Source organism: Hippocampus bargibanti, linkage group LG13, assembly GCF_051943395.1.
Source record: "Hippocampus bargibanti isolate YZ-2025 linkage group LG13, ASM5194339v1, whole genome shotgun sequence".
NCBI lineage: Eukaryota > Metazoa > Chordata > Actinopteri > Syngnathiformes > Syngnathidae > Hippocampus > Hippocampus bargibanti.
Genome location: NC_142746.1, coordinates 20,857,480 through 20,882,668, shown reverse-complemented (window position 1 = coordinate 20,882,668; position 25,189 = coordinate 20,857,480). Strand labels below are relative to the sequence as shown.

The 25,189-nt window shown below is 39.8% G+C and overlaps 2 protein-coding genes across 4 annotated transcripts in view; one reads left to right on the top strand and one right to left on the bottom strand.

The window, feature by feature from the left end:
- The window catches only part of LOC148889691 (serine/threonine-protein phosphatase 2A 55 kDa regulatory subunit B delta isoform), a 30,660-nt gene extending 13,463 nt beyond the window's left edge, over positions 1 to 17,197 (top strand). The window contains exons 1-11 of one of the 3 annotated variants that reach the window (XM_089011693.1): positions 3,943 to 4,007; positions 5,758 to 5,887; positions 6,169 to 6,243; positions 8,672 to 8,769; positions 9,773 to 9,938; positions 10,013 to 10,125; positions 10,973 to 11,150; positions 12,710 to 12,874; positions 13,702 to 13,871; positions 14,675 to 14,766; positions 15,003 to 17,197. In XM_089011693.1, the coding sequence (XP_088867819.1) occupies positions 5,881 to 5,887; positions 6,169 to 6,243; positions 8,672 to 8,769; positions 9,773 to 9,938; positions 10,013 to 10,125; positions 10,973 to 11,150; positions 12,710 to 12,874; positions 13,702 to 13,871; positions 14,675 to 14,766; positions 15,003 to 15,282 (1,344 nt within the window). In that variant the 5' untranslated portion in view covers positions 3,943 to 4,007; positions 5,758 to 5,880 and the 3' untranslated portion in view covers positions 15,283 to 17,197. Of the gene's footprint in view, positions 1 to 3,942; positions 4,008 to 5,665; positions 5,888 to 6,168; positions 6,244 to 8,671; positions 8,770 to 9,772; positions 9,939 to 10,012; positions 10,126 to 10,972; positions 11,151 to 12,709; positions 12,875 to 13,701; positions 13,872 to 14,674; positions 14,767 to 15,002 lie in introns of those variants that run through there. The other 2 variants (XM_089011694.1, XM_089011692.1) reach the window with 2 other exon arrangements.
- A 22-nt stretch (positions 17,198 to 17,219) lies between these two features.
- Positions 17,220 to 21,148, bottom strand: bnip4 (BCL2 interacting protein 4). Its single transcript, XM_089011695.1, has 6 exons — positions 20,988 to 21,148; positions 20,610 to 20,784; positions 20,471 to 20,528; positions 19,969 to 20,075; positions 19,255 to 19,404; positions 17,220 to 17,653 (listed from the first exon to the last, which is right to left on the bottom strand). The coding sequence occupies exons 1-6, from the start codon at positions 21,028 to 21,030 to the stop codon at positions 17,611 to 17,613; spliced, it is 576 nt and encodes a 191-aa protein (XP_088867821.1). The 5' UTR covers positions 21,031 to 21,148; the 3' UTR covers positions 17,220 to 17,610.
- Positions 21,149 to 25,189: the final 4,041 nt, after the last annotated feature.

The window sequence follows — 25,189 nt, the reverse complement described above, 5'->3', positions numbered from 1 at the left end:
GCTTTATTTCCTGTGTATAATAGTTGTCCTTGTTCGGCGCTTTGTTACAGCTTCAGCTGTTGTTAAAGCGCTATATAAATCAATATATTATATTATATATTATAATATTTGCTATCTATTCGCTATCTAACTGGGTATCTGCTGGCTATCTAGCTACCCATCTGGCTATCTAGCTAGTTATTTATTAGCTAGCTAGCTATCAATCAATTAGCTATCTATCAGTTAGCTAGCTAGCTAGCTCTCTATCTATTTGAGTTATTCCGGGTTGAGTGGCGCCATTAAAGTGACCTTGAAAGTTTTTAAAGGCGCTTATGAATGAAATGTATTATTATTATTAATATTATATGTATTGGATTGTAAAATAACAAAATCAACAGCTTTGTAAAATGTAATACCTTCTATGAAAACATACCACACTTTAAAACAAGTAACAATAAGCTAGTCAGTCAACAGCTAGCTATCGGTTAGCATTAGCACTCGGTTAGCCTTCAAAATTGTGTTCTCCACTTATTGTCCAGTCACTACTTGTGAATTTACTGTTCAATCATTTGCTAAAAAGCCTTTTTATGTATATATATATATATTGTGTGTGTACTAAGTTGAAGTATAAGAGGAACTTTATTGACACCAGCTACTTTGTTCAGCTGATTTATTATTCGTATTATTCACGTTTGCATATTTTATTAATTTGTGTAGCTACGCTCGATAGAAAAGCAGTGATTTGCCGCCATGTTGTGGCATCAATCTGTTGCTGTCAATTATTAGTTGATTTTTTTTTTTGCAAATGGCAGCAGAAAAAAAAAACAATTTTGAGTAAATCTACTGTTTTTTTCATCTTAACGTGATGACAGATTGACTTTTGTTCACACTTTTTTGCATGGAAACGTGTGGTTATGTTGTGGAAAACAGACAACAACAAAAAAACACATCTGGGTTTGTCCTTGTTTGCGGTGTGAGTAAAAAAAAAAGCATGTCCATAAAAAAAGGAAAAAAAAGCTTACATGAAGGGTGAAATCAGAGGCGCGTCCTCCACGTCTGACCTTCGGTGGTCTACGTATGCAAATCATATCAAGGACCTCAAGCTGGCTCATCTGCCAGGCCCTCCTGGCTTCCAGCTTGTCCAAGGAGGACGGATGCTATAGAGACAATGTAGCCAAAATGATCTGGGTAAAAAAAAAAAAAAAAACAAGAGTATTGAATAATTAATTATGTTTGTCTTTTGCTGCTTCGGTACGTGTGTTTGTGTGCCTGGACACAGCTTCATGCCCCTAAGCGCAGCAATGGTTAGTTTTCAAAACTGTCTGATGGACCAAACATGGGGGAAGGGCTTTCTGTGTGTTCGTGTGAGTGTGTTTGTATGACTGGTCTTGTGAGGACCACAAACATTTTATACCATACGTAGTCAGGACATTTTTGGCCGGTCCTCACAAGTTTTTCATTCTAAAGGCTTCTAGATGGTCTACACATGCATCTGTTAAAGTTTCAGAAAGGTCCTCACAAATTCACCCAAAATGATTTTTTGCTGTGTATTTTCATTTCACTTGGATATACTCGCTTTTTACTCAGTGTGTGTGTGTGTGTGTGTGTGTGTGTGTGTGTGTGTGTGTGTGTGTGTGTGTGTGTGTGTGTGTGTTAATGAGACGACAAAGTTCATACCACAAAAAGTAAAACGATATTTTAACCGAATTCACTACAGGGGTGAGGACTTTGAATGCACCCATTCAGAAACCTCACTCCTGCTGTTATTTCAGTTTCAAGTCCACTTTTTATTTCTTTGTTTTTAAAGAAGTTGAAGTTGGAAACGGGGTGACATTTAGTGTTCAAATGTAACACAAGTTCTTCTCTAAACTTATGAGCAACGGTGGTCCTCACTCCTGGTGGTATCTGGACCTCACAAAGCCTTTGAAACAGGAATGTGTTTGTATGACTAGTCTTGTGAGGACCACTAACATTTTATACCATATGCAGTGAGGACATTTTTGACAAGTGAGGATCTTTTGGCCGGTCCTCACAAGTTTTTCATTCTAAAGGCTTCTAGATGGTCTACATATGCATCTGTTAAAGTTTCAGAAAGGTCCTCACAAATTCACCCAAAATGATTTTTTGCTGTGTATTTTCATTTCACTTGGATACACACTTTTTACTCACTGTGGGTGTTTGTGTGCATGTGTGCGTGGTTAATGAGAGGAAAAAGTACATAACATAAAAAGTAAAATGATATTTTAACCGAATTTACTATAGGGGTGAGGGGGTATTATAATTAGAGAAATAAACTGTACTGTATAATAAAGTCATTTTATTTACCTTTGTGATGGTCGTTGATGGCTTGCTGGAATGGAGTGGCCGTTTCATTAGCATTAAACACTTGATGAGGAACATAGCCTTCTTCTTTCACCATATTGAGGAATGATCCCTTGTAGGGGCTTTTTCTGTGATAATTTTATCTAGTTCCTCATCAATTGTGTTCTATTTAGCTGGGTTGATAGCTTTTTTCATCAAGTGTACAGATTGCTTTTGTGGGTTATTTGTGGAGCTTGATTGATGGGAATTTTAACCTTGCAGTCTACACTCTGCTTTTGAACTATCAAAGTTGAAACAATTCCAAATGTCACCATTTTCTAACCATTTTCTCACTCTCTCTCTGTCGTCTGCATATCTCTTTAATGTTTAAACCACCTCCCCTCACTGCTGCGTTCTTGACCAATCACGTGGCTTTAACCGAAGACTGGGGGCGGGGAATAGAGGACAAAAACAGTCGGCTGCCATTTTCTTGTTAGGAGAACGGGCTCGGTCTCCAACGGCACATCACGCATTGTGGCGCTCCGTGTGTATCCCGAAAAATAGTTTGTACGCCAAGGTAATATTTTCATAAATGTAACGTTCGTAAACCGAAAAGTTTGTAAGACAAGGCGTTCGTAAACCGAGGTATCACTGTATTTTAAAAATAGTCGACTTGTGCTATGTTTGATTTTGAAGACTGAATACACAATAAATACATGATGCGAATGTCTAAAAAATGTTTTTTGAGACAGCTTAAACAAACAATAGGTGTGTTGTGTGCTTTCAAAAAGACAAGGGGTGTGAAGAAAAGAAAAGTCAATACACCTTCATTTTGCCAGCGCTGGTAATGAGCCATATTTTCCTCGGAAAATGGCGTCTTCTCCGGAGGCGTCGTGTCTGCTGAATGTGGCCCTGATCCTGGATGAAACAGAAGGCTCACCCAATCAATCTCTCCAGGTTGCCCACAGCCAGAGAAAGCAGCTGCACCACGTTCGCCCAGCGCCACAGCGACACGTTAACATACGGCCGAGCGCGGGGAGCGGTCCACAAGCAGCCTCTAGCTGTCTTATAATGAATTCCCGGCGGGATAGGGAACTATCAGAGTCAGTGGTCTTACTGGAGGCTCGGAATAAAGTCAACACCTCTCCTTATACCTGATCAAGCTGTAGCCGTATAGCAAGCGAGCATGCGCGCCGGCGCTCGCGATGCGCGCTGAAATTTGGAGGAAAAGGGAGAAGGACCAAAAAAAAAATCCAATCGACAATCGGCAACAAGGATAGAGCGCTCATTAAGGCCCCCCCCAAAAAAAAAAAAAAAATGTGCGGTCAGTCAAGGTTGCCTAGTCTTCTGTTGTGGACAAAGACATTCGAAAACACCCCTCATTGTTTTGTGTGTGGTTCAATCGTACATGCTATATAGCTGTATAGCTATATAGCTAAATAACTAGCCAGCTAGATAGCTAAATAACTAGCCAGCTAGATAGCTAGCTTCTAACTAGCTAGCTTCTATCTATCTATCTATCTATCTATCTATCTATCTATCTATCTATCTATCTATCTATCTATCTATCTATCTATCTATCCCTCTCTCTCTGTTTTTTTACTGTTTGTGTGTCATTTGTTGATTAATTTAACTGTATTTTTTATGTCTGACTTTTACTCCAGGGATAGCACTTCACAATTGCTCTACAGATAAAGTTGACATAATGGGAAAACGAATATGGACCTGTGAGTATTGTTATCATGTCTGCTGACGTATTGATGCACCATTTGCCGCATCGATGCTAATTGTTAGCGTACAGGCATATGCCGTTCAGTGAAGAAAAGTAGCTGGACTCGAAGCCCTACTTGAGAAACGGGTGAATAATTATTGTGAAACCACTTTCAAATGTTTCTAATATGTGATATTTTACCTTTTCGCCCCTCTCAATTGATTCATTTTGATTACATCTTGATAACTCTTTTCCCATTATAATTTGTTGCGTTGTCGTGACGTCATATCAAGTCTTTCTGCATTGCCGTCATTTCCCCTGTAGGGGGTGCTCATTGACCGTGAAAGGCGAACGTTTGCAACGTGACTATTTTATTTACACAGTACGTATTAGCTTCGAAAATACAATTCATAAATCAAAAACACGCAAGTTGATTACTAATCCAGAAAATTATTATTATTATTATTATATTATTATTAATATTAATATTGCATTCAATATTGTTAATGCATTTTTATGTGCATCTGTTGATTTTTTTATAGTGCTCTTTAAAAACAGTTGACGAAATATTATTATTAATTAAGTCTTTATACCCATATGTACTTAATACTATATTTTTCAAACCTATTTCTAACACGAAACATTTTACTGTTCTACTATGACAGAATGGTCATGATTATTTTACAAAGGTGTTCCTGCACTGATGTTGTTGATCAATTTAGTTTGTTGTAATGTTAATAATAAGACATGCATATATTTTGTTTGAGCCACAGTAAATTTTGCAGCAAGTGACTTCCATTCAATTTTATAAAGAACAGCTTTTATTCAACAAAATGTAAAAAAAATAAATGTTATTGTCCGATGTTCAAATGCCCTTTCTCTATCCATTTTAGCTTGATAATAAAATATGTGATTTGACTCCCGTAGCTCAAAAAGAAAGGTGTCAAAGTGTTCTGGAGAGTGAGAGCTTTGAAAGGTGCTTAAAATGAAATGTATTATTATTATCAGAATATTATTATGTATTATTATCAGAATCAGAATCATCTTTATTGCCAGGTATGTAGAACACACAGGGAATTTGTTTCCGGTCGAACACGCTGCACTAGTTATTATTATTATTATTATTATTATTATTATTATTATTATTATTATTATTATTCAAATGAATTGCTGCTGGATGTCCAGCATCACGGTGGACGCATTCTGCATGTTCGTCTTTTGCCCACAAGGTGGTGCTCATTCACCCGTGAAATCCGGTACGCTTGCAGGTGTCATAATATTTATTCATTTCATGTCGCTTGTTCAATGCAAACGAGAAATTAAATTGACACAGAAGTTCATTTTCAAGGTTACTACAAATTTTGATATAGTAATTCGACAATTGTACATTTAGCGCTCATAATTATCATTGACGTTGTACGATTGATTTTTTTCATCATTACGGGAACAGTGAAAATCAGTCATAAATCAGACAAACAAATACAATTTAATCAAATCATTTTCGTTCAGATGCACTCGTACTGAGGATAAACTTGAGACAAACGCCGCTGTATCGTATAACATCAGGTTTACGATATTTTTTTTTTTATCTAAATGTATTCCAAACAAGCGAACTTCAATTGGTGATGCTGAAGCAGGATGCGCGGGCGCGAGGGTGGCATGCGTGCATGACGTCACCGCTCCATGTCCCATGCGCCATTTTGGAAAGGGGGGAGAGGAGGAAGAAGAAGAAAAAAAATCACGGATAATTTGTGTGGTCTTGACAGATCCTGAAGCCCCGGCGTTTTGCAGTCATCGTGGATGTTCACCGTTAACTCCGAGCCAGCCGCGCGCGTCGTTTTGTGCATCGGACGCGCCGTGTACAACAAAAAGCGCTGCTAAATGAAGCAATGGCGGGTGAGCGACTTTAAGGGGAAGAAGGGAAGCAAAATGATTCACCGCGTTGTTTAGCTCGTGTGTTTGTGTACGCGTGTGTATAAATATATATAGATATGCGTGAGAGCGTGTGTGTATGTGAGAGAGAAGAGAGAGATGGCCCGGTGTGACTGCAAGTTAGCTGGCTAGGCTAACTAGCGTGCTAGTTGTCAAAACTGTGACACTGTCAAGTCATTTCACGTCGAAAGGTATCGCGCTGTCACGACAAAAGTGACACCATTCTCTCTTTTTCTACATTTCAGGGGTTGCAGGAGGAAATGATTTTCAGTGGTGTTTCTCTCAAGTGAAAGGAGCCATAGATGAAGATGTTGCGGAAGGTATGTAGCTAACGTTAGCTTCGCTAGCACGCTCGACTAGAACGGAGATGGTGGAGAAGGGAGAGCAAGCCGCTCTTGTGTGTTTGCCACAGCTTACTTAGACACCGCCGCCCTCGGCTACGGTACTTGGATGGAGCGTGTTTGTGTATTTGTGTGTCGAACGTGCCGTTTATGTTGAAACGGTGGCGCTACTGTGCGCGCGGCTAGCTAGCCGAATGCTACATGGCGGCTAGGCTATTAAAGGGGGAGCGCCTGGGTGTGTGACGTCATCGCGCTGCGCCCATAAATTGGTGGGTGACATCACGTTGTATTTCATTCATTCACAGAATTAAATATAATGCACGTCTAATAGTTAACAAAGTATGTTATTTACATCTGGATATAAAGAAAAAAACTGCTTAACACGTTTAAGGCTAATAATGTCGTAATTTATTACAAATAAGAGCTGAAGAAAGTAAATGTGCTTGATTCACAAAAAAGTTAGCGATGATAATAATAATAATAATACATTACATTTTAAGCTATGTTGTCCTTAATTTGGAATTTCTGGAAGAGCTGAAAATGCACTTTCAGCTCCCTTTAACTTGGAATGCTTGTGTCGTTGATTGATTGACAGATACTTTATTGATCCCGTGATGGGAATTAATCAGACTTTGACAGAAAATATACTCATCGTTACACCGACTATAAAAATAGAAGCAAAAGAAAAGAAAAATGGCAACATTTGAAGATTCCATTCCATCAATTAATAATAATAATCATAATAATAATAATCATAATAATACATTTCATTTTAAGCACCTTTCAAGTCTACCAAGGACACTTTACAGTCACAGACAAGCATAAGTACAATAATAAATAAAATACAATCACAAATAGAATACAATGAATAAAATCTTCTTTTCCTTTCGGCTTTTCCCTTCAAGGGGTCGCCACAGCGAATCAGTAACCTCCATCTTCAGAGGTATGATACGCATGTTTGTTTTGGCCCAGCTTTTACGCCGGATGCCCTTCCTGACACAACCCTCTGTATTTATCCGGGCTTGGGACCGGCACAAGAAGACTTATGTCCCTTTGTGGCTACAGAACAAGCAACTCGCTCAGTAAAAGGCTCCCAAACACAAAATGGTCATCCAGTTATAAATTCCTTATTACTGCAGTGTTGTTTGCGGTTCCGTAAAAAAAAAAAATCATGTTGTACGGTGTAGGTGGTGCTTCAAAATGTTGTTTTGGTGATGAGAAAATGAGTGTGCAACGGTCACTCGGCATGCTGTGAAAAAAAAGGCACACCTTTTGTCCTTGTACTCCGCTTGTGTACAAGGATCTATCCTTGTTTACACTACATGCTTCGATGGTTGTCGTTGTCATCTGTCATTTGCTCTGTCGGACATGTTTGACCTTAAAGGACAACCGACACCGTTTTTGTTTCCTAACTGACATCAGAAAAATGTTTTATCGCATCTAAAATACCCAAAACACGCAGGCTGATATTTTTTGTCAAATGCAAAACACCAATAAAGATGACTTAAAGTGTCCCAAAACTGCCACAAAATGAGCTCGGTACTGGGACGATTCAGAAAGTCCCGCCCCCTTGTTCGTGACGTCACGCTAGGATACTCCTTCACAAACTGCCTTGCTCCAGAATCAAAACAATGGCTTCAGATTCGGAGAAGATGCTTTCTTGTTACTCATCCAGTTATGAATATGATTCAAATAGTTCTGCTGAGAAAAGCATAAATGTTTGCAATCGATTAAAGAAGTCCTTCCGTGTCATTTTGAGGCATCTGGACTGATGTGTAGCGTCCCAGAAAATGCACAAGATGGCGCCCAAGCTCTGTTGGAAATGGTCTGATTTGTCTGCTGGGAATTTGTGTCAACTCGTATCAAATAGTCGTTTTGGTGCAACACGCAACGATTCACCATTGCGTTATTTACGTGTTTTCCTTTTAATTTCGCCATCAACACGAAGTTTTCAGACCAAACAAAGTACCCAAAATGCATTGGGTGTCGCTTTCTCGGTCAGGGGAGTTCCAGACGTGACGTCACGTCTGGAATCGTCACCAACTCAAAAACAAGGCTTCCAGAATATTCAGCGCGAGTCTTAAAACGTCCATTATAGCTATATGCGGTGGAATCTTTGTAAAATACGCTTAGTAGAAGTCATTTGAAGTGATTTTACAAATTATGGACACAACTTGTCCGGAGGCGTCGGTTGTCCTTTAACACAAAAGAGATTTTCATCACATTTTCAAGTCACAAAAATGTCACATTGCCCTTTACCAACGCGCACATACAAAATGTTTTTTTTTTGTTTGTTTGACAGAAGCTAATTTTGCGATGATCTGTGAGAGATATTTTCCAGCCTGCAGCTGTAAACTGAATGCAGATATTTTTACACATCACCACAGCTTGTTGTTTCTATTTTTAGCCGACATAATCTCCACGGTTGAATTCAACTATTCCGGAGAGCTGCTCGCCACGGGAGACAAGGGCGGCAGAGTTGTGATATTTCAACACGAGCAGGAGGTATTTAACATTCCTCATCCTCTTGAATAGATTGGGACAGGGGGTGTTACGTATTTATAATAATACATTTGATTTCTAAGCACCTTTCAAAACTCTGAAGGACACTTTACAGTCACAGGATGAGTTTTACTGTGGGTGAGCAGCGGCAGCCACATGCGACAGCGTTCACTCAACCCGGAAGTAACTCAGATAGAAAGCTGGCAAGCTAATAGACAGCTAATCGATAGCTAAGTAACTCGGATAAAAAGATAGCTAGCTAACAGATTGCTAACAGATAGCTAGCTCGGCCTTCACTCAACCCGGAAGTAACTCAGATAGAAAGTTGGCAAGCTAATAGACAGCTAATAGATAGCTAAGTAACTCGGATAGAAAGATAGCTAGCGAATAGCTAGCTAATAGATAGCTAACAGATAGCTTCACTCAACCCGGAAGTAACTCAGATAGAAAGCTGGCAAGCTAATAGACAACTAATAGATAGCTAAGTAACTCTGATAGAAAGATAGCTAGCTAATAGATAGCTAACAGATAGCTAGCGAGGCCTTTACTCAACCCGGAAGTAACTCAGATAGAAAGTAGTTGCGAGACCTGTTGTAGCTCAATATGACTTCACATATTTGGCGCACTGGTGTTTAATCCGCAGGGTCACCCGGAAGTAAATAGATAGAAAGCTAGCTAGCCAGCTAATAGATAGCTAATGGATAGACAACAGATAGATTGCTAATAGCCAGCTTGCTAGATAGTTAGTTAGCTAATACACTCAGCCAGCGTTCACTGAACCCGGAAGTAAATGGATAGAAAGCTAGCTAGCTAGCCAGCTAATAGTTAGCCAATGGATAGACAACAGAGATAGATAGCTAGCTAGCCACTTAGATAGCTAAAAGCCAGCTAACTCGATCGTTAGTTAGCTAATACACCGAGCCAGCGTTCACTCAACCCGGAAGTAAATAGATAGAAAGCTAGCTTCTGACAATTATTAAATTGTTTCCTCTCTTTTGCTTCACAGTCTAAAAATCGTCCGCACCTGCGTGGCGAGTACAACGTTTATAGCACTTTTCAAAGTCACGAGCCCGAATTTGACTATTTGAAAAGTTTAGAAATTGAGGAAAAAATCAATAAAATCCGATGGCTGCCACAACAGAATGCTGCTCACTTTCTACTTTCAACAAACGGTAAGTAAGAGATGGCTTTTTCCTGCGACGCCGAACCGACGCAATCTCTCAATCGACTTCTCTTTTTTGATCAGATAAAACTATTAAATTGTGGAAAATAAGCGAACGAGATAAGCGAGCGGAAGGCTACAACCTGAAATATGAAGACGGCCGACTTATAGACCCCTTTAGAATCACGTCTTTACGGGTATGTCCACTTGAACTCGCCACATCTTGCTATCTCGTATTTTATTTTACAGTGATACCTCGGTCTCCGAACCCCTTGGCTTACGAACTTTTCGGTTTACGAACTCATGAAGATTTTACCTTGGCATACAAACTATTTTTCGGGATACACACGGAGCTGCCACAATGAGCGAGTGATGTGTGTTCGCGAACGAGCCCGTTCTCCTAAAAGAAAATGGCAGCCGGCTTGTTTTGGTCCTCTATTCACCGCCCCCAGTCTTCCATTGAAGCCACGTGATTGGTCAAGAACGCAGCAGTGAGGGGAGGTGGTTTAAACATTAAAGAGACAGGCAGACGACAGAGAGAGAGAGTGACGAAATGGATAGAAAACAGTGAAATTTGGACTCGTTTCAACTTTGATAGTTCAAAGGCAAAGTGTAGACTGCAAGGTTAAAATTCCCATCAATCAGGCTCCACAAATAACCCGCACAAGTCATCTGTACTCTTGTTGCAAAAAGCTATCAACCCAGCTAAACACAACGCGATTGATGAGGAACTAGGTAAAATTATCGCAGAGAAAGCACCTACAAGAGATCATTCCTCAAGATGGTGAAAGAAGGCTACGTTCCTCATCAACACAAGCACATTTATTATACACAAAATAAGGTATATTATGTGTAGTTTTAAGGCTTAGAAAGTAGAAATTTGTTTTATAGGGACCTGGGAACAGATTATTCTCATTTTAATGGTTTCCTATGGGAAATTAATTTTTGAGGTACACATTTTTTCACCTTAAATTAAGTTCGTAAGCCAAGGTATCACTGTATTTTATTTTTGGGACTGAGCCGTTTTTAACGTGTGCCTTGCAGGTACCGGTGCTAATGCCGATGGATCTCATGGTAGAAGCAAGCCCGCGGAGGATCTTTGCAAACGCTCACACCTATCACATTAATTCCATTTCTGTAAATAGCGACCATGAAACGTACCTCTCTGCAGATGACCTAAGAATAAATTTATGGCACTTGGAAATCACGGACAGAAGTTTTAGTATCCTTTTGCTATGCCTGTGGAGATTCTTTAGTCGGCACTCGGGGATGTAGAAATCTACGATGCTGAATCGGGGGGGACTGGACTCCTATTTATTTACAGTAAAGTCTCGTTATATCGATATCGGATATATCGATAGTCCCGGTTATATCGATACTATTTCTATGCACTCACGGAGAAAATTACATGCAAACGGGGTCGGATATATCGATAGTCCCGGTTATATCGATACTATTTCTATGCACGCACGGAGAAAATTACATGCAAACAGGGTCGGATATATCGATAGTCCCGGTTATATCGATATTTTTTCGGACTCCCTTGAATATCGATATAACGAGACTTTACTGTATTTGGGAGTTGAAAATATGACGTGGAGCGCCATTTCCGAATTTGTGTGGATTTTTTTTTTCATGCTTGGGTGCCGATAAGGTGCCGGTCAGACCTCTGGCAATGTTTTTTTTTTTCACACAAGGGGCAGCATTTCCCTTTGTTTCCACATTAGCGCTTTGTTCCAGCTTCAACTGTTGTTAAATAATAATAATACTTTTCATTTCTAAGCACCTTTCAAAACTCTCAAGGTCACTTTACAGTCACAGGATCCGTTTTTCTGTGGGTGAGCAGCGACAGCCACATGCGCCAGCGTTCACCCAACCCGCAAGCTAGCTAGCTAATAGATAGTTAATATCTAGACAGCTAGCCAGACAGATAGCGGATAGCCAGCTAGATAACCAGCTAATCAGTCAGACAGCTAATAGACAGCAAATAGCTAGCTAGCCAGCCAGTCAGTTAGACAGCACATAGATAGCTTGCTAATAGCTAAGCACTATATAGACCAATATGTATGTATTGCATCGTATTTTGGACACCCGCCCCCATTTCAAGCTGCGATAACTCCAGACCCATAAAGTTTAGGAATTAACTTTTTTAATGAAAGAAAACAATCTAAGATTTCTCACACTGCTTTGAATGTTTATGTAGTCCTAAAACTCAATATTCTGTGCGTAGTGGAATTCGAGTGACAATGACTATAACCCTGGCACATGAGTGGACACATTTTTGCACATGTCTGGCAGTGAATGAGTTAATAAGCATTTTTGTCATCAATTTAGAACATATACAAAAATTACTGAAAAGCAGTGAGAGTAGGTAGTGTTAAAAAACTGCATGTTAATGATAAAAATTAATTCCATAACATGCAAAATTTTAATTTCTTAGGTTTGAAACTGACATTTTGGTAGATTTGTACAATACAATACAATGCATATTGATTTATATTGCACTTTAACAACAGCAAGAATCATGGAAGGTGATGGACAAGATTTGAAAAAAAATTTATTGTTATTATTAGTAGTATTATTATTATTATTTGCTTATCCCGGCTCCACAAAATAATGTGACAGATCAGATCTTAACCCATTGAGTGCTTAGTTTGACACCAATTGGAAGAAAAAGAGACAACACAAAAAATGTTTTTCTGTTTTGTTTTTGTTTTCTATTATGCCGCTTCCGGTACTGCTCTGTTGTTGTCACCTTTAACCTCCCGCACCCCCTCCCAGATATTGTAGACATCAAACCGGCGAATATGGAGGAGCTGACGGAAGTCATCACGGCAGCCGAGTGCCACCCCCACCAATGCAATGTATTTGTGTACAGCAGTAGCAAAGGCACCATCCGGCTATGTGACATGCGAGCCGCGGCGCTCTGCGACCGCCATTCCAAGTGTAAGTAGCCATCATCACGCCATCTTTCCTTTTATTATTACAGTGATACCTCGGTTTACGAACGCCTTGTCTTACGAACTTTTCGGTGTACGAACGTTAATTAAATTTATGAAAATTTTACCTTGGCATACAAACTATTTTTCGGGATACACACGGAGCTGCCACAATGAGTGATGTGTCGTTCGCGAACGAGTCCGTTCTCCTGACAAGAAAATGGCAGCCGGCTTGTTGATAGTGAAGTGATAGTTCAAAGACCAGAGTGTAGACTGCAAGGTTAAAATTCCCATCAATCAGGCTCCACAAATAACCCACACAATCCATCTGTACACTTGATGCAAAAAGCTATCAACCCAGCTTAACGGAACACAATTGGTGAGGAACTAGGTAAAATTATGGCAGAGAAAGCACCTACAAAGGATCATTCCTCAAGATAGTGAAAGAAGAAGGCTACGTTCCTCATCAAGTGTTTAATGCTGATGAAAGCGGCCACTCCATTCCATCAAGCCATCAACGACCATCACAAAGGTAAATAAAACAACTTTATTATAAAGTACAGTTTATTTCTTTAATTATAATACCATAGCACATTTATTATACATAAAATAAGGTATATTTTGTGTAGTGTTAAGGCTTAGAAAATTAAAAAGTAGAAAATTATGTTTTTTGGGGAACGGATTATTCTCATTTTAATGGTTTCCTATGGGAAATAAATTTTTGGGATACAGACTTTTTGCCTTACACACTCTATCTGGGAACCAATTAAGCTCGTAAGCCAAGGTATCACTGTATTATTCTTATTTTTTTCTAATTTCCATCCTCCATTGTAGTCTTCGAGGAGCCCGAGGATCCCAGCAGCCGCTCCTTCTTCTCCGAGATCATCTCGTCCATTTCCGACGTCAAATTCAGTCATAGCGGGCGCTACATGATGACACGTGACTACCTCTCTGTCAAAGTTTGGGACCTCAACATGGAGAACCGGCCTGTGGAGACGTATCAGGTATGTTTACAGATACCTCCACTCCCCTCCGAAAAAGGATAAGCGTACTTTCCGGTGTATAAGGCGCAATCAAATGCCTTGATTTTCTTCTAAAAATGACCTTACACATTTTACGGTAGTGCGCCTTATATGTGAAGTCATATTGAGCCACAACAGGTCTCGCAACTACTTTCTATCTGAGTTACTTCCGGGTTGAGTGAAGGCCTCGCTAGCTATCTGTTAGCTATCTCTTAGCTAGCTATCTTTCTATCCGAGTTACTTTGCTATCTATTAGCTGTCTGTTATCTAGCTAGCTTTCTGAGTTACTTCCGGGTTGAGTGAAGGCTGAGCTGGCTATCTGTTAGCTATCTATTAGCTAGCTATCTTTCTATCCGAGTTACTTAGCTAGCTATTAGCTGTCTATTAGCTAGCCAGCTTTCTATCTTAGTTACTTCCGGGTTGAGTGGAGGCCGAGCTGGCTATCTATTAGCTAGCTATCTTTCTATCCGAGTTACTTAGCTATCTATTAGCTGTCTGTTAGCTAGCTATCTTTCTATCCGAGTTACTTAGCTATCTATTTGCTGTCTATTAGCTAGCCAGCTTTCTATCTGAGTTACTTAGCTGTCTATTAGCGAGCCAGGATTCTATCTGAGTTACTTCCGGGTTGAGTGAACACTGGCGCTGCTCACCCAGAGAAAAACTGATCCAAGTGACCTTGAGAGTTTTGAAAGGCGCTTACAAATGACATGTATTATTATTATTTACTGTCGATTTTTATCCGCATATTGATTCAAATTTTCTGTCTGCTTTTGTTTTCCCTTGAGGTCCACGAGTACCTTCGCAGCAAACTCTGCTCCCTGTATGAAAACGACTGCATCTTTGACAAGTTTGAGTGCTGCTGGAACGGCAGTGACAGGTCTGTACTTTTCTTTTTTTTCTTCCCTAACCACCGCCGGAGACTATAAAATGATCTAATTTCACGTTAATTTTCTTTATTTGTGAAAATTTACTCATGTGCTTCAGTTAGCAAATCTCTGCTCACCCGCAGAAAAACATTTTTCTTGTAAAGTGTCCCTGAGAGTTTTGAAAGGTGCTTATAAATTGAATGTATTATTATTATTATTAGTATTCAATGGCCTCCCTCTCTCCCAGTGCCATCATGACGGGGTCGTACAACAATTTCTTCCGAATGTTCGACCGAAATACCCGGCGGGACATCACGCTGGAAGCGTCGCGGGAAAGCAGCAAACCGCGAGCGACGCTAAAGCCCCGTAAAGTGTCCACTGGCGGCAAACGGAAGAAGGACGAGATCAGCGTGGACAGCCTGGACTTCAACAAGAAGATCCTGCATACGGCCTGGCACCCCAAAGAGAACGTGATTGCCGTGGCCGCCACCAACAATTTGTACATTTTCCAGGACAAGATCAACTAGAGGAGATGGGACGGGCATCGGGCGTCCATCTTGTAGTTCAACCTACCAAGTGTCTGTCTGTAAAGGATCAAGAAGAAAAACAAAATGGCCACGTCGTCCTCCCGCTGAAGAATTTTTCGAAAGCACGTGTCTAGTTTTTTTGGGGGAGGCCGACCCATTGGTCTGTTTTATTTTGAAACTAAACTTTTTTTGCCTTTTGGCATCAGGGCAATCAATCATCACAGCTCCCCGGCCCCGTACCGCCTCCCCACCGGTGGGTGACCCAGAAAGCCCCAATCTGGATCACATTGACGGGAGGTCAACGTCTTTGAACGTCAATTTTTTTTTTGTGTTGACAATTTTAAACTTCATTTCACCGTTTTAAAAGCTCGGAAGCCCCGCCCCCCCCTCATCGCTCCCCATCCCACTTCACAAGTGACGTCATACCACCGCCACCTGAAAGGTTTCCGAGTACCAAAGAGCGGATTAACGGTTGGTGAGTCAAACTGTAACATTCCTTCCCTCCCGTCGGCCGCGTATCTGCTGGTGGAAGTGGCCGTGAAACAGGGGAGCGGAACCCCCTCTACCACCCAATCCCCTCCCTCGCTTTTTCTGTCCCCCTTTTCCTCGTACTTACTTTCTCCTTCCACCCATCAATACAGTGACTTGATTTCACTGACTGTATCTACTCAAGTACACCTTGTCATCCACATAATAAAAAGAAACTAAAAAAAATGACAAAAGTGTGACTAACTCGACTTACGACCACCCGTACTTACGACCATGACCTCCAGACTGTAGTACAAGAATTTTGGCCAGCCAGCCGAGCATCTCACTCTCGTTGGCGTGTCATTTAGCCACCGCGTGTCTATTCAACATTTTGAATGTATTTTGACTTACAACCATTTTGACTTACGACCCTTAGGTTGGAACGGAACTCGGTCGTAAGTCGGATGTTTCCTGTATATGATTTCAATTATACCGCGTATGAGTGACTGCAATTTTACTTTCCATTGAGCATTTCCAGAGGGACTAGTTTTATAGCAGCCATTTTGTTGTATTGCGTCTAAAAAATTAACTTCTTATAAATATAATCGCGCAAGGTAATCCGATCTCCGCAATTTTGGCCAGCCAGCACATCACTCTCGCACAGCAATCGACTGTGTGATGGCAGCACAGAGGGGGGAGTTTGCGTGTCATTTAGCCACCGAGTCTCTATTCAGCATTTTGAATGGATTTCAACTTACGACCGTTAGGTCGGAACGGAACTCGGTCGTAAGTCGGATGTTACCTGTATGATTTCCATTTACTTTACTTTCCATTGAGCATTTCCAGAGGTACTAATTTTATAGCAGCCATTTTTGTTGTTGTTTTTTCTCCGAGCGCCATATTGCGCCTAAAAAAAAAATCACTTCTTAGAAATATCATTGCGCAGGGGAATCCGATCTCTGCAATTTTTGTTTGCGTGTCATTTAGCCACTGAGTATTCAACATTTTGAATGGATTTCGACTTACGACCATTTCGATTTACGACCATTTGATCAGAACTGAACTCGGTCGTAAGTCGGATGTTACCTATATATTTTTTGTGCGTGTGTGTGTGAATGATTTAACATTTTTTTTTTTTGTGGGCCGGCAAAGCTCACAGGCACAAGTCAAAAGGGAATCCACAGCCTTAATTCCGATTTTCTATGATTGACAGCTACAATTTGCGACCCCCTCCTAGTTCGAACTTCTTGTGCATTATGAGCTAATTGCGATTTTTTTTTTTTTTCGGCGTCATGTGTACGAATACACATTGCAGCCATACACACAAGAGTACCTCCCAATCTTAGGAGTATTGACAGCCCAAATCCATCTCATTCCTTATTACGGGAAGTTCAGAAAATTCAGAAATACGTTAAATACATAAAAATACACAATGCATTGTCTTTGTCCATTGATTCCTCACACGGTGGCAATATATTCACTGGTTTTATTATTTTGACCAATAAAAAATAAATCATGTTCATATTTTGGCAGAATTTCCTTTCAGATCACCCGCAAAAAAAGCCATGTGCCTTTTTTTTTACTTTTATTGATTTTTCTCGGACCATATTTGTGCGTCACATTTTCGTTTGTTGACAAATATCGCAGCAAAAAAAAAGGTCTTGAAGTCATCACAGTACATGGATACAAAATGATACAATAGTAATTAATACATGCAATCAAGTGGTTCAAAAGTACAACGGAGCAGTTCCTAAAACGTGCAGATTTTGAGGAAGCAGCATAGTGAAAGAAAAACAAAAAAAACAGGACGAGTCCGAAAAGCATTCCGGGGGTCCCGTCGAGGTCCGATTGAAACTCTTTTCACAGGGTGCTGTGGGAGGCCAGGCGCTTCCCGATGTATATCCTAAAAATAAGACAGCAGACCACATAATTTCTATTTTTTAGGTTGTAAAACATAGAGGATGTCTGTGATAGAGATTAGACAGAATAAGAAGTTTTCATATTTAAAAGTTTCATGCTGTTGTATGCTTAGTCAACGTGTGTGACTGGAATACACAATTGAAGCACAGACAACCTGGGGTCAATCTGAGGTCAACAGACACAGCTTGTTAAACTGTCATCTTCATCTAGGAGATCTGGCCTTGGACAGAATTTAGGAACTTCTTCATCACCGGAGCAATTTAGGACTTGAAACCAGGTGTGTGGTATTCTAATCGAGAAAACCATGTTTTACTAATCACTTAAATTTGCATATACTCTCAATAAATAGCTTGGCAGAGGGCTGCAGAATCTAGACATCTGTCACGAATGTCTGCGTCTCCTGCCGGCAGTAAAGACAATCTTTCTGGGTCCGAGCCTTCGTCCACAATGTCCGATCGAACATCTCTGACAGTCTGTCAAGGCCAGAATCATCCTACCATAACAACAGAACTTTATTGAGGTACTTAAAATCATGGTATGTACAATTTGAAACCCTACTTTGAAAGCCATACTGTAATTTGGAATCCTTCCTTCACTAACCCTCATCCTAATGTGAAACTCGACTGTGAACCCCTCGCCCTGATTTAAAAGCCCTACTTTGGATCCCAAACCTTCAATTTCAAACCCTAATCCTAATTTGAAACCCTACTTTGAAACCTTAACTAATTTGGAAGTATGTTTTGAAACCCTGAGCCTAATTTAAAACCCCAACCCCAATTTGAAACCCTACTTTTAAACATGAATCCGTTTGGAACTATGTTTTGAAACCGTGACCCTAATTTGAAACTCTGCTTTAAAAACAACCCGATTTTGAAACCCCACTCTTAACTTGCAGCCCTACTTTGAAACCCTGACCCTAATTTGAAACCCCACTTTAAAAACAGAACCCGATTTTTTTAAACCATACCTTTAACTTGCAACCCCACTTTGAAACCCTGACCCTAATTTGAAACCCTACTTAAAAAACAGATTTTGAAACCCTACCCTTAACTCGAATGCCCACTTTGAAACCCTGACCCAAATTTGAAACCCTAACCACTTTGGAACTATGCTTTAAAACCCTAAAGCCAATTTCAAACCCTAACCCAAATTTGAAACCCTACTTGAAGAACCCGATTTTGAAACCCCAACATTAACTCGCAACCCCCAACCCAAATCTGAAAGCCTACTTTTAAACCTGAATCAGTTTGGAACTACGTTTTGAAACCCTGACCCTAATTTGAAACCCTACTTTAAAAACAACCCGATTTTGAAACTCCACTCTTAACTGGCAGCCCTACTTTGAAACCCTGACCCTAAGCTAAGACCCTACTTTAAAAACTGAACCCGATTTTGAAACCCTGAACCCAATTTTGAAACCATAGCCCTATAACTCACAACTCTACTCTGAAACCCTGACCCTGATTCGAAACCCTAACCCTAGTTCAAAACCTTACTTTCATACAAGTTTCACAGCTGAAATGAAGTCTGTAACAAATACCCAACACCTTGAGATGCTTCCATACAGCACCGACCGAGCCTTACCCGACGCCGATGGCCAGTATATGCGAGATGATTAAGGAGGGTAGGAAGAGCTGCAGGAAGTCGGGCGAGAGGACGCCGCCCTTCTTCATGACGCTGCTGTTGCGCATGCTGAGCGCAGCCGAGCGCTTGGGGTGCTTGAGCAGGAACTCCCTGCGAGGAGAACATCAAACTTTCATGGCCCGTCGAAGGTCACCAACGTAAGAAAACCATCACTTGGCCTCATTGACCAAATTGTCCATCAATTGTGTTGCACCACCAGATATTCCTCACGTTTGGATTTCCTTCAAGAAGCAGAATTTAAAAGTACTAGCTATCTAGCTACATATCTAGCTAGCTACCTGACTGTAAAGTGACCTTGAGACTTTTGAAAGGTGCTTATAAATGATATTTATTATTATTATTACTATTATTATTATTATCTATTGGCTATTTATTAGCTAGCTAGCTTTCCATCTATTTGAGTTACTTCCGGGTTGAGGGAACACTGGTGCGTATGGCTACCGCTGCTCACCCACAGAAAAAAAACTTATCCTGTAACTGTAAAGTGAGCTTGAGAGTTTTGAAAGGCGCTTATAAATGGAATGTAAAACATTATTGTTATTATTATTAAACTTAAAATGTAAAATTAAATTACATCTCTTTTGTTTCAATCAAAATTGTGTACCACATGTTATGGCCGCAGCCAATGTAATTATCGTTTAAAAAAACGCGTACTTTGGCGGATTGTTCTCGGGTCGACTGGACCAGTCCCAGATCCAGTCTGCGTTTTTCTTCATCATCATCTCGACTTCCTGTCTTCTTTCCTGAAGGTCCTCGTCAGACTAAAAACACACATTGTGGGTATGGTCAGATTGAAAAAAAAAGCAGTGTCCACTGTTGGCACTTTATGCAAAGAGCTATCCATTCCATCAAGCCATCAACGACCATCCCAAAGGTAAATAAAATGACTTTTTTATATAGTACAGTTTATGTCTTCCATTATAATACCATAGCACATTTATTATACATAAAATAAGGTATATTTTGTGTAGTTTTAAGGCTTAAAAAGTAGAAAATTATGTTTTATGGGGACCTGGGAACGGATTATTCTCATTTTAATGGTTTCCTATGGGAAATTAATTTTTGGGATACACACTTTTCGTCTTACACACTCTGTCTGGGAACCAATTAAGTTCGTAAATCACTGTGATACAGTCGATCTTAAAATATGCAATACCTGCAAGCTGCTCCCCTGAGAGCCTTTCCACACCAGGGGGGTCAGTGCTCTGCGTGGGCTGTTGTAAAGGCAGAAGCAAACGGGTCACAATGACAATGTGCATTTCACAACCATGCGGTTCCCTTTTCCCACCACAGACCTGTTGCACTCCGAGCTTCCGCCAGAGGTGCTCCTGCTCGATTCGTGTTGGGCGTCCAGCAACATGTTTTCCACGTCATCCTGGTGAGTGGACGCGGGCATGACGATCTCATGGCTTCCGCGGCGACTGGCGCTTTGTGAAGGTGCCCCGTTGAAGTGGAATTCCACCCACGAACCTGGTAAAAAAAAAAAAAACAGAAAATGTACGCAAAACAATCAATGATTATGATAAATGTATTTTTAAAGACGAAAGAAGCGTTGGCGAAGTCATCTTAAACGCGTTAATTAAAAAAAAAAATCATAGAAATTAATGTTTCCAATCATGTCGTGAAGCTTCCCCAACCATTTCCGAACAGAAGGTGCCATTTTAACACAATACCTTGCAAACTCTCCTCCGAAAAAACATCCCGTGGTATCGACATGACACCGTTTGTCCGCCTTCTTCGTTTTAAACGTTGACCGACGTGGCTAAAGTTAAAATGTGGCGAAATATTCCTCGAGACAAGCGCCCTCCGAGCAACACACAATAACAATGACGTAATCAAGTGTTTACCTCGACGCCGATTGGTCGAGGCGAGGGCGCGTGCTTTACGTACACAAACTAGCCCCGCCTTTTTTTGTTAGAACGCGCATGCGCGAAACGCAACCCGGAAAGCGGGCGTCTTTATCACGTCCGGTGTTTGTCGACACGATGCATCACAAATAAAACGTTTCCACGGATCACGTCGGGTGAAAACGTACGTGGGTCAGTGGATGGAGGCAGTTCGGCGCGTTTGGCTCCAGGTGGCAGTAAAAGATCAGACCTCTTGGCACACATTGCCATTGTTGAGCAACTTCCTTGGTCACAAGTATATTTTTGTTGTTGTTTTTCCCCGCCTCTTATCGCCGTGACTCTTTCACTTGTATTAAGTAATTCTAAGAGCAGTGTTTCTACACGGATAAAAATGAAAAAAAAATCCACACCCAAATGACCATTTTATGATTAAAAAAAATATCATAAATCGGTCGATAGTGTACAGTGATACCTTGGCTTACAAACTTAATTGGTTCTCAGACAAAGGCGAAAAGTGTGTATCCCAAAAAAATATTTCCCATAGGAAACCATTAAAATGAGAATAATCCGTTCCCAGGTACCCATAAAACATAATTTTCTACTTTCTAATTTTCTAAGCCTTAAAACTACACACTATCAGAATCGGCATCATACCAGCCCTGAACGAAGCACCCTAAAATGAACCAAGTGCTTTTTTTCTTTCCCCTTAAATTAATGATGGCCGTATTTTCCTCATTTAGCGCCAGTGCGTATCATCTCCAAATTCGAGGCGGGCAAATGAAATTATGTTTCCCCCACGTGGAGATTAGCGTGATTGATTATTCCTAGAGAACTCAATTATTTCTCCAATTTAGGGAGGCTATTACTTCCAAATGTGTCCTCCTTCCTGCCACACATGAGCCTGTTAGCCCAAACGAAATATACACGTTGACTAAGCATATAACAGCATGAAACTTTGAAATATGATAACTTCTTATTCTCCATCATCAGCAAAGAGAAAAACAACCGAATGCAGCTAACCTTTGAAGCGGTATATGAAATGTTGATTCGATACAGCATCTAAATAGATTCGTGGATGTGAAGATGAGAAGGAGGGAAGACAGGAAGTTGTCGTAAGACAGGAAGGCATTTAGCATCTGTTCCACTCCTGATTAGCAGCGACAATTAACCTCCATTGGCCACATCCTGATTTCGATAAGCCGCAGAGATAGAAAGCGATATTGGACTGGTAACTTTAGTACGAAACACTACACATCACTTTTGTTTCTAGACCGATACCAGCGTCGGTATCCATGCTTCAGTACTCACTGTTAATATTTTGTCAGATGGTTTTCTGGGAAGGAACGCTAATTAAATGCCCAAACTAAGCGATTGAAGCAAGTAAACAAGCAATCAATCAGTGATGGAAAGCGAAAAGAGGAAGTGAGGAGAGTAAAATTAAAAATAAATAAATAAACACCCCCCTCGCCCCCTTTCAGCATCTAAGTCGATTATCCAGAATCTTGATCAAGCCAAGCGGGAGGAAGTATCATGTACCCATCCATAATAAATGAGCCAGCATTCAATTAAAATCCCTCTATTCATCTCCAAGTATGATTTAAAAACTTCTTAGTATGGTCTCGAGGCCTCCGTCTGACAGCGCCAGCCATCCCGAATGTCTGGGAGGCAGTCGACGCTCTTTAATTGCCTAAAAAGTTCAGACGCCCTTTTGACAGACATCACTTGAAGAGATTTAAATGAACAGAACGACTAAGACGGCTGACTGTGGGAACGTATGCCAACGGCAACTTTTTTTAAAGCCTTCTATTTATTTTATTTATTTTTAAATTGACTTTATAGCAAGCCCTTAAACGCTCTAAATTAATAAATCATATTCTCTCTGCAAACACTGAAAGTGGACGTGTGTGAATTTATGAGGCGGGCGCAATCAGCTCACTTGGCAGGAACATAAAATAGAAAGAAAGGCATACATATTTCAACACGTTTGGCGGAACACAACGCTCGTTTTAGAGGACAGTTGTTTAACAAAAGCAAAAAAAAAACAGGGCTGAGATGTAAAAAGGTGATATATATATATACATATATATATATATATATATATATATATATATATATATATATATATATATATTGTGTTTGTGTATGTATGTCTATGTGCGTGTAGGTTTGTATATGTGTGCATATATATATATATGTGTACATGTATATGTATGTACCGGTGTATATGTGTGTATATGTATGTATATATGTGTGTAAATTTATGTATATATGTGTATGTGTATGTATTTGTGTGTGTGTGTGTGTGTATGTATTTATGTGTGTGTATGTGTGTAGGTGCATGTAGGTTTGTATAGGTGTGCATATATATATATATATATATATATATATATATATATATATGTATATGTATATGTGTGTATGTGTACATGTATATGTATGGATATATGTGGATATATGTGTGTATATGTATGTATATATGTATGTATATGTGTGTATATGTATGAGTGTGTGTGTATGTGTGTAGGTGCATGTAGGTTTGTATAGGTGTGCATATATATATATATGTATATGTGTGTATGTGTACATGTATATGTATGGATATATGTGGATATATGTGTGTATATGTATGTGTGTATATGTATGTATATGTGTGTATATGTGTGAGTGTGTGTGTGTGTGTGTGTGTGTGTGTGTGTGTGTGTGTGTGTGTGTGTGTGTGTGTGTGTGTGTGTGTGTGTGTAAATGTATGTATGTGTTTGTGTGTGTATATGTATGTATATTTGCGTGTGCGTATATGTGTGCACATGTGTGTATGTGTGTGTATAAGGATGTATATGTGTGTATATGTATGTATACGTGTGGGAAAAAATATATACGTATATATATCAAAAAAATGTAATTTTTGTCACGGTGGAGCAAAAATTAATTAAATTAATCTTAGTCCCATTGTTTTGTGGATGTGCAGACTTTTGATCTAGATTGTACGTGAGTCATCCCTTTTGATATGAAAAAAAAACTGTTTCCCATGTCAACATATTAATAGCACGCGTGAGCTTCACATACCGGGATGAAGTCAAGCTTACGTTCCGCAATTTTTCTCATCCCGCATTGTTCATGGGAAGCGACATTTATTCAGCACAGTTGACCGTTTGCGGCGACGAATGGCGCTCATATTTTTACATCTCGCAGATTGAGTCCAAACATGCACGCCACAGGAATCACAAACAATAAATTTCCACCACGCAAGTCATGGGAATTGTCCCCACTTGACTGAGCGACGCTTTTTTTTTTTCTCCACGTCTCTTTGGAGTTCACGGCGTCGTAAATGTCACTTGCTTTGAAATATATACGGAAGAGGATTAGGGCCACTGAAGAAAAAAATAATCAGCGTGGCAAGATTCTGACTTTTTTTTCTCAGAATTTTGACTATAAAGTGAAAATTCTGACTTTATTCTCAAAATTGTGACTTTAAAGTCAGAATTCTATACTTAAAGGTGGAATTCTGAGAATAAAGTCAGAATTTTCACTTTAAAGTCTGAGAATTATGACTTTTTTTCTCAGAATTCTGACTTCAAAGTGAGAATTCTGATTTTTTTCTCTGAATTCTGACTTCAGAATTCTGATTTTTTTTCCTCAGAATTCTGACTTTAGAGTGAGAATTCTGACTTTTTTTCTCTGAATTCTGACTTCAGAATTCTAATTTTTTTCTCAGAATTCTGACTTTAAAGTGAGAATTCTGACTTGTCAGACTTTAAAGTGAGAATTCTAACTTTATTCTCAGAATTCTAACTTTGAAGGTGGAATTCTGAGAATAAAGTCCGAATTCTCACTTTAAAGTCTGACAAGTCAGAATTCTGAAAATTAAAGTCAGAATTCCCAGAAAATAGTCTGAATTCTCACTTGAAAGTCAGAATTCTGAGAAAAAAAAATCGGAATTCTGAAGTCAGAATTCAGAGAAAAAAATCTGAATTCTCACTTTAAAGTCAGAATTCTGAGAAAAAAAGTCATAATTCTCAGACTTTAAAGTG